Source organism: Cynocephalus volans, chromosome 7 (assembly GCF_027409185.1).
Source record: "Cynocephalus volans isolate mCynVol1 chromosome 7, mCynVol1.pri, whole genome shotgun sequence".
NCBI lineage: Eukaryota > Metazoa > Chordata > Mammalia > Dermoptera > Cynocephalidae > Cynocephalus > Cynocephalus volans.
This window is the reverse complement of record NC_084466.1, coordinates 143,705,589-143,719,143: the sequence shown is the minus strand read 5'-3', so window position 1 is coordinate 143,719,143 and position 13,555 is coordinate 143,705,589. Positions and strand designations below refer to the sequence as shown.

At 46.4% G+C, this 13,555-nt stretch overlaps 1 protein-coding gene across 6 annotated transcripts in view; it reads left to right on the top strand.

Moving 5' to 3' along the window:
- The window catches only part of NRAP (nebulin related anchoring protein), a 66,473-nt gene that overhangs the window by 39,138 nt on the left and 13,780 nt on the right, over window positions 1–13,555 (top strand). For all 6 annotated transcript variants that reach the window (XM_063102012.1, XM_063102013.1, XM_063102014.1 and 3 more), the window contains 10 exons: window positions 1,124–1,222; window positions 2,832–2,936; window positions 3,689–3,796; window positions 4,340–4,453; window positions 6,131–6,328; window positions 7,987–8,091; window positions 9,255–9,353; window positions 10,808–10,912; window positions 11,238–11,345; window positions 12,184–12,495. In XM_063102012.1, coding sequence (XP_062958082.1) covers window positions 1,124–1,222; window positions 2,832–2,936; window positions 3,689–3,796; window positions 4,340–4,453; window positions 6,131–6,328; window positions 7,987–8,091; window positions 9,255–9,353; window positions 10,808–10,912; window positions 11,238–11,345; window positions 12,184–12,495 — 1,353 coding nt within the window. The remainder of the gene's footprint in view (window positions 1–1,123; window positions 1,223–2,831; window positions 2,937–3,688; window positions 3,797–4,339; window positions 4,454–6,130; window positions 6,329–7,986; window positions 8,092–9,254; window positions 9,354–10,807; window positions 10,913–11,237; window positions 11,346–12,183; window positions 12,496–13,555) is intronic.

The following is a 13,555-nucleotide window of genomic DNA, read 5'->3' as shown; positions in this document are numbered from 1 at the left end:
CAGCCATAGAAAAGATGTAAATGAATGAATGAACATGGCTGTGTTCCAATAAAACTTTACCTATAAAAAATAGGTGGCAGGCCAGACCTGGCTGAATACTGAGCTGTGTCTCCTCAAGACAACGTAGTATGCAAAAATCCAACCAGATAAATGAGGGGGTGTTTATAATATAATTATTTGATTTGGGAAGACATAAACTCCATGGCCCCATTAAAATAATAATTGTTTCAGTTTCCTAGAAATGTACTTTGATTTAAAGAAAAAAGGGAATTGATTTAAACATGATTTTCAGAATACTTCAAAGTTGGGTAACTAGGTCTTTGCCAGCATTTAAGTCTTTTTTTTTTTTTTTTTTCCTTTGTGACTGGTAAGGGGATCGCAACCCCTGGTTTGTCAGCCAGTGAGCGCACCGGCCATCCCTATATAGGATCCGAACCCGCGGCGAGAGCGCTGCTGCGCTCCCAGCGCCGCACTCTCCCGAGCGAGCCATGGGGTCGGCCCGCATTTAAGTTTTTTGTAAATTTTTTTTGGGCTTCAGTGTCTTTCAAACTGTACGATGACTCCTTTCAATAATAGCACGCTTTTTCTTGTTATTGTAATATTTTAAAGAATTATTACATAATTTACTGAACCAGGCTCTAATGTGATTGGGTAGGGTACACTTACTGACAGTTAAATGCAAGGGTTTTGACTGTGATAATGTCTGCCGAGTCCTTTTGTGGACAGGAATAGAAAGCATCAATGGAGGAATGTAACTATGAACACTCTTTCTTGCTTAGAAGACCCAAACTAAGATATGTAAACAATTGCAACACCGTATTTGAAGCCTATAAAAAGAATCCTTTCCTAAGTATGTATCCTACAGTATTTTACTGGTATAACCTAATTTCGAGATGTTTTCTTTGCACCAGGTAGAAATACTTTAATGTTAATTGACATGAGGTTATTCTTAAATTGAAACAAATATTAACCTGAAGGCACCTAGGATAGAAAGATGGAGGGAGCAGAATAATAATTATGTTCACAAATTCACTCTAATCTCAAGCAACCTATGATTTTCTCTTTCAAAAGGCATGAAAGAGCAGCACAAAATTCACAGCTTTGATCTTTTTCTGCTCAACAGAAGAAGTACCGTCAGCATCCAGATGCTTTGAAGTTTACCAGTATTAAAGACACTCCGGAGATGGTCCAGGCCAGAATTAGTTATATCCAAGCAGTGGATGTAAGTGATAATGTATATACATTACGACTCGGAGAGTGGGCTCTTCTTTCAACACTGCGATTGAATCGGAGGGGTTCTTGGGCTTGCTCCTTCTGTTGTCCTAAGGATGAAGGAGCTCCTTGTCCTTTGCCGAGGCTCGCCTTAGCAGGGCAGCTTCCTCATTACGATGCAAATGGGGTGTTCGTGCACTCAGGATGCCAAGTGAGCCTGTGCCACCCCACTGCCCCGTGGTGCTCTCGGTCCTCCCACTTGCATGTCTCACAGATTTGTCTGTGGCAAGGCCTTTCTCCCCTCTTTTTGTTTGAGATTGTTGTTTGCAGAACTGGAACTTTCGTTGAAATTCTTGGTAACTGGAATACTGAAACCATGCTTAGGGCTCTTTGGGACCGAAGGACAGGAATCGTTGCTCTCTGAATTTCCCAAAGACTTTGAAAATGATTAGGATCTGATTTATATACATTAGGCTAGTTTTCAAACCACTTCCCATACTCTCTTTATAATGTGAAACCACGATTTGACCCATTGCCCTCCCAGCTCAGTGTTTGCTGGAGACTAAATTGAATGATAAGGTCCCATAAAAATTCACTTTAGGACATGGATTAGCCCTATTTGGCTGGTTCTATTGAGAGAAATCCATGGATCTTTGTGCCCGGTGGACCTGGCTTTTAAATATCTCCACACCATTTAACTTTACACAAGGAAAATTTACAAATCATGGGGTAGAGCTTTCAAAATTCTCTCTCTTGCTTCCCAATTGAGCAAATTATTCTGGTTGTGTCTTATTGGACAGGCATTCTGAAATGGCCTGAGTGCCAGTCAGAATATGTGATGGGATGACTTACAAGCTTATGGATTTAAAAATAGATAATTTCTTGATATTCAGCCTATCAGAATCCAATAGAATTCTGAGAAACACAGATGGTCAAACAAGAACTTTTGTACGAAGAGAAACACTATGTGCTTCCTCTCTACCCTAACCAACTCTAGGGGGCACTGCTGTGATACGTAGAAACTTGGACACATCTGATAATATATGGGATGGAAAAGCCTGGTTTAGAAACTTTCTCTGTTGACTAATGCCAACTCCATGTGTCATTGCTAACTACTAGGACATCATAAGTCCAAGTCAGAGTTCTGGGTGAATAGAGCCCCAGTCCCACCCGGGAGACATTTATTAGGCAAGCATCCTTGAGATGGGGAAGGGGCAGAGGATTGAGGTAGGTGTGGTGAACACCTCGCCTGCAGAAGGGCCATCTTCTCTCATGTCTTGTGCATCTGGATGCCCTCTCTCATAGGTTGGAGTTAACCAAATTACTCGATGTTAACTAGAGCTCATTTTCTCATTTGACACCCATCTAGCAGTCTATGAGTGGTGCATTCACTGAGAGGAAAGTTTCAGCCTGTCGTGTTCTGAGCTGGGAAGTAGAACCCAGGAGAGAATGACACACATGTCACCACACTAGCTGTGAAATCTGGGTGGGGGTAGGGCACCTGCGATCCTGTCATTACAAGGAGGGGGGGGCTACACCTTGGTCTCTTGGAGTGTAAGTTGGCCAATGGCTGTGTGGGGAGGCTCTGAGTTTAAAGCAAAACCTCTCTCCATCCACAGAGGTTGTACAAAGAACAAGGAGAAAACATAAAGCATCATTACACACAGACTGCTGACCTCCCTGAAATCCTGCTGGCCAAGCTGAATGCCATGAATATGAGTGAGGTGAGGCTGACCCAAGGGGCACTGGTTTTAGTGCCAGGAGATCAGGGCTGGCTTGGTGGGCACACACACACAGTGCCCCAAGCTCAGAAGGGTCCCGTGCTGATTTAATGCCCTGCTGTCATTATCTTGAAATTTGTGATAGTTTTGAACAAGGGGCCCCACATTCTTATTTGCACGGGGCCCTGCAAATTATGCAGCTGGTGCTACAGAAGAGTTGAACTCATTTCAAAGAATGAGACCGAGAAAACTGTTTGCCCGGTACAATGGGTGTCTGTACTCAGGAGCTGAAATGTGGAAGCATCAGCATGTAGCTGAGTAAATCCAGCAGCTGTGCCGAGGATACACTTGGGGGTTAATTCCTCCCCTCTGTAGTCCCTGTCAGCACCTCTTCCCACCACTCCTGTTCTCTGACAGTCATTTGACTTTTCTTTATTACATAAAGCATTTCGCATATGCAACCTCATGCTTCCTTCTCCCAACCAACTTGCTGCTCAGAAAAATCAGGGTCTGACGGACTGCAAAGCCCTTGCTTTTAACCCCTCTCCTCTGTGTCTACTGCTCGTCCCCACCCCACCTTCCAGGGTGGGCATGGGGCAGGATCCAAATCTGGTGGGTTTTACTGAGCCACAATAATCTCTAATTCCAAGTGGGGGCCGGGGCCACAACAAACCAAATTCCCATTTTGATAAACCAGAGTTTAGGAAACCACCAGATCATGAGAAGGTCTTTATTTGTGCGCATCTTCCCAACAGACGCGTTATAAGGAATCCTGGAGCAAACTTCGAGATGGTGGATATAAACTGAGGTTAGATGCCATTCCATTCCAAGCAGCGAAGGCTTCTGGCGAAATCATCAGTGATGTAAGCATCCGCCTCCATTTCCATGACAATGTTTAATACTTACCAGTTTCCACTCCTTTTGCACCTAACCTCTACCTTCTTTTGCCTATGGATAATATCCTCTCCTCTCCAAACTGGCTGTGTTAGGGCAATCGGATAATGACCAGTGAGAAAGAACCTTATCTTATAACAAAAAATTCTCTAGCCTGGGGTACAAAGCCAAACTCTGTACTGTAAACATGGACCCCAGGCAGATGAAATGCGCCCTCCACCAGGCGTCTTCATAAAGCGAGTCCACGTGAAGAGGCTGTTAACAATGCACCCACCTTCTTCCAGCGTGGGCCGCCCAAGCGCTGACGCGTCCTGCCATTTCACATCCAAGCCCTTTAGTCATTGGGAGTCTTGCATATGAAAGAATAGACCTTTTGACGACTCCCGCACGTTTTCTTTTAACTCACCCAGTTACTGTCAAAAGAACAAAACATTTTCGCCCAGTACCCACCTCTTCCATTTCGTGTCCCTTGTCCCTGAGCTGTTACTCTCTCCCGCTTTCTTTCCCTTTAGTACAAATACAAAGAGGCATTTGAGAAAATGAAAGGACAGATGCTTGGCTCCCGGAGCTTGGAAGATGATATCAGCCTTGCACATTCAGTGTATGCGACCTCGCTGCAGAGTGATGTAAGTGGCAGAAAATGCAACAGGCGCTGCGGCCCCCACCTGCCGATGCTCATGGCACAGAAACGAATGTCGTTTTTCCTTCCAGATGTGCATATTGGTTCTGTTGCTAACTTGCTAGGGGCCATTGCTCCTCTCCAGGCTTCAGCTTCTTCTTCTGTAAAATGAGGTGCTGGACTAGTTGACCCCAAGATGCCTTCTAGGCTGGGCATTCTATGATTTTGATCCTTGGTCACAAATGGGGGCCTGTGGGCTGGCTCTGGCCTGCAGAGGTCTTTTATTTGGTCTGCATGGTGAATCAACTGTAAATCTTTAAAAGTAGAAAATTTTACATGAAAGCTTTAGACCCCTGACCAGAAGCTGGGCCTGGATTCCTAAAGGCTGCAGTTGCTTGAAGTTCGTTACTGACAGCTTTATGTAGAAGGGATCTGTGATCCCTGGCCGTGCAGCTACTCCTTGTCCTCTGCTTCTTGCTTTGCTTATTTATGCAAACTGCCTGGCCCCTGTAGCCCTCTGATGGTTGATTGTGACCCTCTGGGTGCTGGCACATGTGTGTCTATGCTGTCTTTTTGCACATATGTGTGCTGGTTAGTGTCAGTGAGGACATATGCGTCCAACGTGGCACAGAGGACTAAGCACTTCTGTATGTAGTGTCTCATTTAACTATCAGACCATCTCTAGGAGCTCCACCTTGTTTTCTGATAAGAAGATGGATGGTTCAGTCCCTTGTCTGAGGTTGGCTAGAAAGGGCCAGAGCCAGGACATGGAACCAACTCTCAAGCTCTTTCCACAGCTTCACGTTTACTCTGCCATTTTGTTTTCTGCCTTGGTGTCCCCATTTCTAACCTTTTCTTCCCCTTTCTGTCCTGGGTTGCTGGCCTAAGAGTATGGGGCTGGATTGAGTTTTTCTTGGCATTGTGCTAGGGGTGAGCACAGGATGAGTGGAGGTGGGGGGGATGGGGAGGGGGGGCTGGAGTTTCCGGGGGGCAATGGGAAGGACAGAGGAGGACAAGGAAGAGATGATGTGCTGACTTCCAGGATAGCCCCGAGTGAGTATCACAGACCTTTAAACAGCCCTACCAAGGATGGTGGTGGAACTAGGGGGTCTGGAGTGGGCTTTCCCCCTCCTCTTCAGGATGTGTGTTGGGCTTTTGGGAATGTCTGTTTCTGAGGACTGGCTCTCCAAGCAACCACCCACTGCTCCTGGCTCCCAGATTGACTAAGAAGTCACCTAATGCTTTGGAGAAGCTCTTCCTCAGCTGGTATGAAAGGAGAATTCATGTCTCAACTTGAGCAGGTGATGGGGAGAAAATATGGCAGGCAGGGAGCAAGGTTAGCCATGCAACTTCTTGCCTCTGGAAAATGGGACGTTTTAAAGACTCTTGCAAGGGAATCACTGATATTGTATCTGTCCCTTTAACTTCTGTATTTTCACCAAATAGAGGAAACATGAGCCTACTTCATGCAAAGGAATGACCTCTAGGAGCTGGGATGGTGAGTGTCAGGACCTGGAGACAAGCCCTGCTCATTAGGCCAGTCCCCACCAGAAAGGAGAGCTGGCCCTGCCAGGAACGTCCTCCAGGCTTACCTTGGACAATTGCATTTTGGTTGCTCTCCCTGATGGTCCCATTGCAAATAGTGGCTTTGAAAAAGCTTCTGTTGATCTATCTGTCCCTCTAGGTGAATTACAAGAAAGGCTTTGAACACTCAAAGGCAAAATTCCATCTGCCGTTGGACATGGTAACCCTGGTGCATGCCAAGAAGGCTCAGAGCCTGGCCAGCAACCAGGACTACAAACACCCGCTCCCCCAGTATACTTCCTTGGCAGAAGACCTGAGGCTGAGCTGTGCCAAGAGAGCTCACAAACTGCAGAGTGAGGTAAGAGACCTGGCCTCTGTCTTGGGGCCCTTCTCCTTTAAGGTTTGACCACGAGGCAGTCACCTGCAAGCTCCCGTTGGTTCAGTGAAGGCTCCAGAGGTGAGGAATCCTAAACCCAGGTCTGCTTTTGAAGCACCGCCTGGGGGTTCCTGCATGGCCCTTAAACACAATCACACAAATCTAATAATAACAACTACCACTTACAGAGTATTCTTGCTCAATTCTAAGCACTGTGTTTTCATCCATTATCTCATTTAATGCTCACAATAATCCTATATCCAGACTCTTTATCCTTTATCCTCATTTTACAGAGGAATTACAGCGAGGCACGAAGAAATTAAATAGTTGCCCAAGATCACATAACTGTACCTAAGAAATGGGGGTGCTAGGATTTGAACTTAAGGTTCAAATGACGAAGATGCCCTCAAGGTTCATGGCTTTGCATGTTCAAGGTTTGCCGGTGGTATTGCCTCTAGCTGCAAATTGGGGGGCTTTCCTCTTGGTGCTTCCTACATTTCTGTGCACCCACCTTCTGAGGGAGAGGCTGCTCAGAGCCCGTTGGAACTGACCCACCTCAGGGAGAGGAGCGTGTTATGGCGAGGCCTGCGAAATCTGGGTCCCAGAGATCCTTCTGGGTCTTTTCAAGGAGTCTTTGCACTCCCCTGCATGCAATTCCAACTCATGGTGCCTGTTTTCTGAAGCAGACAGGCCTGGGAGGTTCAGCAAGCCTTGGAGAATGTCCTCATTCCGAAGGAGATGCACAATACTCTTCCCAACAGGCAGCAGCCTCCTTTTTGGTTCTCACCTTGTTTCCCAGCTTGCTTGGTTTCTGTGCTATTAGATTTTTGGTCATGGGGCTGTGTAGGAAAATATAACACCACACAAAACCTCTTCCCTGGTTCGACAGTGCCTGTGAGCTGAGCAGCACTCAGGTCTGGGCATCTGTTGTCTGTTGGAATTTTATGCCTGGGTACAACGTTTACTGAATGTCATACACTCAGGAACCTGAGAGCAGCTGCAGGATCGAGGGAGCTGCCTCACTCGTCTTGGGGCCTGTCTGTCACTTGAGTGGAGCCCTGGCTTGCCCTGCCTCTCCTCATGATAGCACACCCACGGGGCACCTTGCTGGCTGAAGCGGAGCACGTGTGGGGACTCTTTAAACTGTCAGCCCAAATCACTCAGGTGCATGCACTTGCCTCCTCCCACACAGACTCACACAGGCCTCTGCCAGGTTATTTTGGATTCATTTATTAGCCTTTTCTTAACCCATGATTAATTAATGCCACCCACTGCTGCTGGGTTTTGTTTTAGAAGACCCATTAGACCATTTCCACATTTTCCCAAGACAACTCACTAGCTAACCACAATTCGCTCCAGCGTTTATTTTTTGATAGCCCACATTAAAATAAAAATCTGTCTAGTGTCCCTGCGACAGCTACTCTGAGACAAGTGACAGCAGAATTGTTTTCTTCTGACCTACATTTTCCCCCCTAGTGAGCATTTGCTGAGAAGCATTTGTGTGTTCTCTGCGTATAATGTAGTTGGACAGACCAGTTGGGCCCAGTTTGGATTGCGATGCTGTCCGATGAACGTCATGAAACTCTGCCTCCTTGTTCTGAGAGTTGGGCTTTTCTGATTCTTTGTATTCTTCCTTGTAGAATTTGTACCGGTCGGACCTGAACTTTATGCGAGGCGTTCCCTGTGTCATTCCAGGAACATTAGAGATTGAAGGGAGAAAGAAAGCATCTGAACTCATCAGTGAGGTAACCAGGGACCCGGTGATGAGTGTCTGGTGTATTTCCACAGCAGAGGTTGCTACACAGCACTGACTTTGTTTCCTACTGCTAAATCTGGTTGCCTGACCTCTGGCCTGGCCTTTTTTCTTACTGGATTCTCCATTAATGACACTTAAGACAGCTTCGTGGATATTGAGTCAGTTCCTCTATTAACATATAAGAATTATGCACTGTCACATAAGATGTACTTTCCCTGTGGCCCTTTGAAGAGTGGCCTTGTGCAAAGAAGGAAGGCTTTGGAGATCAGTAGATAGAGAGTGAAATTCGAGGCCAGCACTCATTTGCTGTGTGACCTCAAGCCAGTGACCTGCCCTCTCTGCGCCTCAGCTTCTTAGTCAAATAGAGATACTCATACCTCCCTCATTTAGTTTTTGTGAGGATTAGCACTAATCTAAGCACTGTGCTTTTCTGGCAGCTGTATATGAAATTGTTTCTATAAGGTTGGTGATAATTTCTTGGTAAAAATATAGAAGTCTTAGAATTCTAAGCTTCTGAACTCCTGGGGAATCTTGCTAACCCCCCTCCCTTACTTTCATTCATGGTAGATGCAAGGACAGGTGGGCATAATGGAAGGCACTGGAAGTAGAAGGTGTTGAGTAGCCAGCCTGAGCACTCAGATGGGCTAATAGTTTGTTTCCTGTGTGTGTTAGATTTAACTTTGTGCTTTGCTTTTCCAAGAAATCTCTAAAGTAAGTGGTTTCTAAACCTTACGGTGCATCAGAACCCCATTTGGAGCTTTTTTTAAAAAGTAGAGAGCCCTGGGCCCCACTGATGATTTACTGAATCCCATCTCCTGGGGTGGGGAAACGCATGGTTGTTTGTGGATCTCCAGAGAGCAGAGGTCAGGAGTAAACTGCAAATCTAGGTGGCCACGTTCACATTCTCAGCAAAGGACTAGATCTCCCCTTCCCATTGATAAGCATCTAATTCAGTCCATCCTGTCCTCCTCTCTGCTCCTTCATCCCATTGAGTTCTGAGGTCACAGGAGCAGGTGACGGACTGGATTCCAGAGTGACAGACTAGCAGCCTCTGTAAAATGAAGCTTTACAACTAGTGCTTAAAGAACTGGTTCTTTTTCTGGCTTTATACCTTACAAAGTCTTCTTCTTCCCTTCTTGTGTGTGAATTCAGAGTAAATATCGTCAACATCCCCAGTCTTTCAAGTACACAGCCGTGACAGACACTCCCAACCTCCTTCATGCAAAATTCAGCAACCAGATAACGAACGAGGTAAAAGTCTTCTGATGGCTTTGGAATGGGCTTTTTAAAAACTACTAGAATGTTAAAAATATGGGTGAATGTTTGTGGGTTGAGGGGAGGTGGGGAAAGAGCACAGGCATTTGTGTGGAAGTTAGGGAAGAGCATCATTATGTGGGGCCTAAACATTTTCTAGAGGAAAAGAAGGCCTAGTTGGAAATCTGGTGTAATCTGTGGTCCCGCTGCTCAAGCACAGCCACAGAGCTGCTGCACGGGCGTCTCCCAGGAGCATACTGGAAATGCCCAACCTCGGGCCCCACCTTAGATCCTCCGAGTCCAAATGGTCTTTTAACAAGCTCCTCAGATAATTCTCTCCCACATTAAAATCTGACAAGTACTGGTCTATAATTCATTTGTTCTATCTAGGACAACATTGGCTAACCAGTTTCATAGTGTCATTCTGACGATCGTTACAGGGAGCATTTGGGCTTATCCGAGGACAGTTGTACAGTACAGTGTTTGTCAGGCTTCTCATCCTCTCCTCTGTCTTCTGCCTCACCATTTACCCAATTCACACTTTAATTTCTCTAGTGGAGGGAGATGCAGGGGCAGGAATCTCATTCCGTAAAATCATCATTCCAGTCCTCTAGGTTTACTGCTTGGTAGTAGATTTCTTGTAGGTTTGAAGCAGTTGAGCTTGGCAGTGAATTAAATTTTTAATCGTCTTTAGTGTTTAAGATTCTCAACTCTTACTTGTAGAAGTCAGCTAGGATTTGGCTGTTCATACAGTTCCCACCCTCAACCCAAGTCAAAAAGTGAGGAATGACAGCTTGGGATAAGCCAGTCCAGTGGAGTAGAATTCATGATCTTGTATAGTGACATTATCAAGTTTACATTCCTATTTAACCTTTCTCTCCTATTTTCTGAGCTGGGTGCTGGGGGTGGGGGGATGGGTTAACAGCTCCTTTTATGGTGGCCTCTGGCCTTGGAGAAGTCACCAAGCACTACCCATTTCTAATCACGAGAATAGCTGTTTTTGTACCTGCTGAGGCCATCCAGGGTCACATTGGTGCACGTTCACCAATGGAGAGAATCCCAGGGCTTTAGTAAAGGATGCAGACCTGGCTGTGGGGACCTCCCTGCCACCAAGTAGAGCTTCTCCTCAATTTCCCAGGTCTCAGTATTGTCTTTATGCTCTGTCCTCAAGAAAAAAGTCTAGCATGTGAAAAACCTAAAAACTATTCTTAAATTTCTTTTTTTTCCTCAGCCTATTATTTAGCAAAGCAAATTACAGTTTCTTATATATTCATTTTATATCACTTAATTTGATTCATGAAAGACTGCCTTAAGTGAAAGAAACATCTTCCCCAAGGCTGAAGATACAGCCATCACACTGTCATGTTTCCCCAATTGCCAGTGAGGGACTTCAGCACTGCAGAAATGCACAGCCCTTATCTTCTTGCCTTTTTTTTTTTTTTTTGACCCAGCGCCTCTATAAAGCAGCCGGGGAGCATGCAAGACACCAGTACACAACCACCCTGGGGCTGCCCGAGTTCATCAGAGCCAAAGTGAATGCAGCCAACCTGAGTGACGTAAGCCTTTCTATGCTTAAGTTCATGCCCGTTCCAAAGCCACCTATGTCTGTGTCTGTGAAGTAATCTAACCATGACCTTGCTGGCGTTCACAGAAGCTTTATAAAATGTGTGTTTTAGATGTCCATATTAAATATACCTTTTCACAAATGTGTTGGGTACCTGTGTGTCCTCAGAGCCTACTACAGGGTGTGTGCTAATGAGATTTTCTTCACAAAATGGAAATCAATTCTGGAACACGGTGCTACAGACGAAAAGGGTAGCCTTTGGTTCATTGACATGTAATTTTCTTTTCAAAGAAGATCTACATGTGTTCCCACTTTAGGCAAAATATAAGGAGTCTTGGCATAATCTTCGTGCTCAAGGCTGCAGGCTGACAATAGACGCGCTCCCCTTCCAGGCTGCCCGGGCCTCTGGAGACATAGCCAGTGATGTGAGTTGAATGATATGACCTTCCATCTTGCCTAACTTCTGTTAACTTCATGTAAAACAATGTCTGCGGCTGATTTTCCTGAATTAAAGCAAATCTATAACCATCTGAGACAGGATGTCACCTGCAGAATATATTAGTTATGAATGAGATTCTTTGACGGAGGGAGGGAAAGGAAGGCTCCATTAATCAGAAGCTAAATTCAGGCAAAGGTCTCCAGCAGGAAGGAGATTATGATTTATTTCTAATTGCAACAGCTAGGCAACAGTCCCCTGTAATGTCCCCTGCCTGTTTTGTAACTGCACCCAGAGTGAGAAAGGGGACTCGTGACAGAGATGGCAATATAGCTGTGACACGCGCCCCTCTTGGCGCTCTGTAGTCTCACGCGTTGGTGTTAGGATTTGCCAGCTGTGTCTCAGCCACTCTGTTGATAACATCCATAGCTTTGGGACATGAAGGTGACTTTCTCTTTCCCACAAACAAATCACAGGAAATGTGGACTTCAAATAAATGGATCCTGTCTTTTGGGTTTAATGTTTTTCCAAGTACGAACGGATAAAGCACAAGTTTCTCTTTTACCCCTTTTGATAAATTCCTTTTGGCCATAGGACACATAAGGGGAGTGGGCCCTTACCTTGGTTCTGAGGATCTGATTTTAATTAGGCAGGAAGAATGGAGCGATGTTTTAATTGTTCATCCCCCAGGGAGGAAGGCACGCTCTCAGGCCAACCCCGCTGAGGGTTTCCTTATAATCACCACCTCCTAGTGGAAGAGCAAATGCTGCTTCTTAGGGAATGCAATGAACATGCACAGGTGGAATTTGACCAGCTGGTGCTTCCAGTTTCTCTACAGATATGACTTTGTGAAGGAGCGAGGGAAGCTCATTGGGGTCCGGAGTGTAGGTGACGACCCCCAGCTCCGGCACTGCCGGCGGATGGGCCGGCTGCAAAGTGAGCTTCAGTACAGGAGAGAGGCGGCTGGCAGCCAAGCCCAGTGCCACCTGCCCATGGACATGGTGCACCTAGTCCATGCCAGGAAGGCCCAGGCCCTGGCCAGCGACCGCGACTACAGGACACTGTGCCACGAGTTCACGGTGCTGCCTGAGGACCTGAAGATGGCCTGGGCCAAAAAAGCCCACACCCTGCAGAGTGAGGTAGGGGGCCCCTTGTGGAATGCCAACCAGCCCCGTCCTTCTCCTACCAAGCCTGGGTATAAATCTCTGCTTCTTCCTAACTTAGCTTTTTGGACCCTCCCTGCACCCCCCCATCCCTGTCCCAAATAATGATTTCCTTGGTCCATGACATCTAGGTTGGAATCATTCATTCAGTCATTCAGCAAATATTTATTTAGTATCTGTTACGTACTAAGAACCATTCTAGGCCCTGGAATACAGCAGCCAACTAGAGTTAAAAAATTCCTGTGCCCATGGAACTTCCATTATACTGCAGGGAGATAAACCATGATAAATACGTAAAATCTGTAGTGTGTTAGATGGTAATACACGCGTGGGGACAAATGGAGCAGGGAAGGGATGGGAGGGTCTGAATGTGTGTGTGTGTGCATGCACATGTGTAATTTAATATAAAGCATCAGGGTAGTTCTCATTGAAAAGGTGACATTTGAGCAAAGGCCTAAAGGAGAAGAGAGAGGAAGATAGAGCATTCCAGGCAAACAGAGTAGCAAGTTCAAAGGTCAAAGACGTGAGCAGGGGCAGCCTTGGTGTATCTGAGGCTGGAGTGAAGCAAGTGGGTGAGGGAGGGGGTGTCAGGGGAGATGGGGTCAGAGAGAGAACAGGGCTGGTCTGTGGACAGCAAGGATGATGGTGATGGTGGTTACAGATCGTGTCGTGACACTTACTGAGTGCTTGCCATCACTTTTATCCTTGTTGCAATGCTCTGAGGTGGAGACAGTTGTGATTCCTATATTGTGGCCTGGATGAGGTCACATGGGAGGTGCCGTGGCAGGCCTGGCTCAGGAGCCCACAGTCTTAACCATCCTGCTGTCCTGGAAGGAGCTCAGAGCAGGGGCGTCACGCCTCTCATAGCACAGGTGCAGACACTGAGGCCCAGAGAGGAGGCTCTTCCCCAAGGAAGGGCACCAAGCAGGTGGGTGGGGAGCTCCATTCCCCCCCCCCCCCCATATCATGGTGGGAGGTTCTGGAGTCGGACTTCGGAGATTCAAAATCCAGCTCCTCCACTACTGGCTGTGTGAAC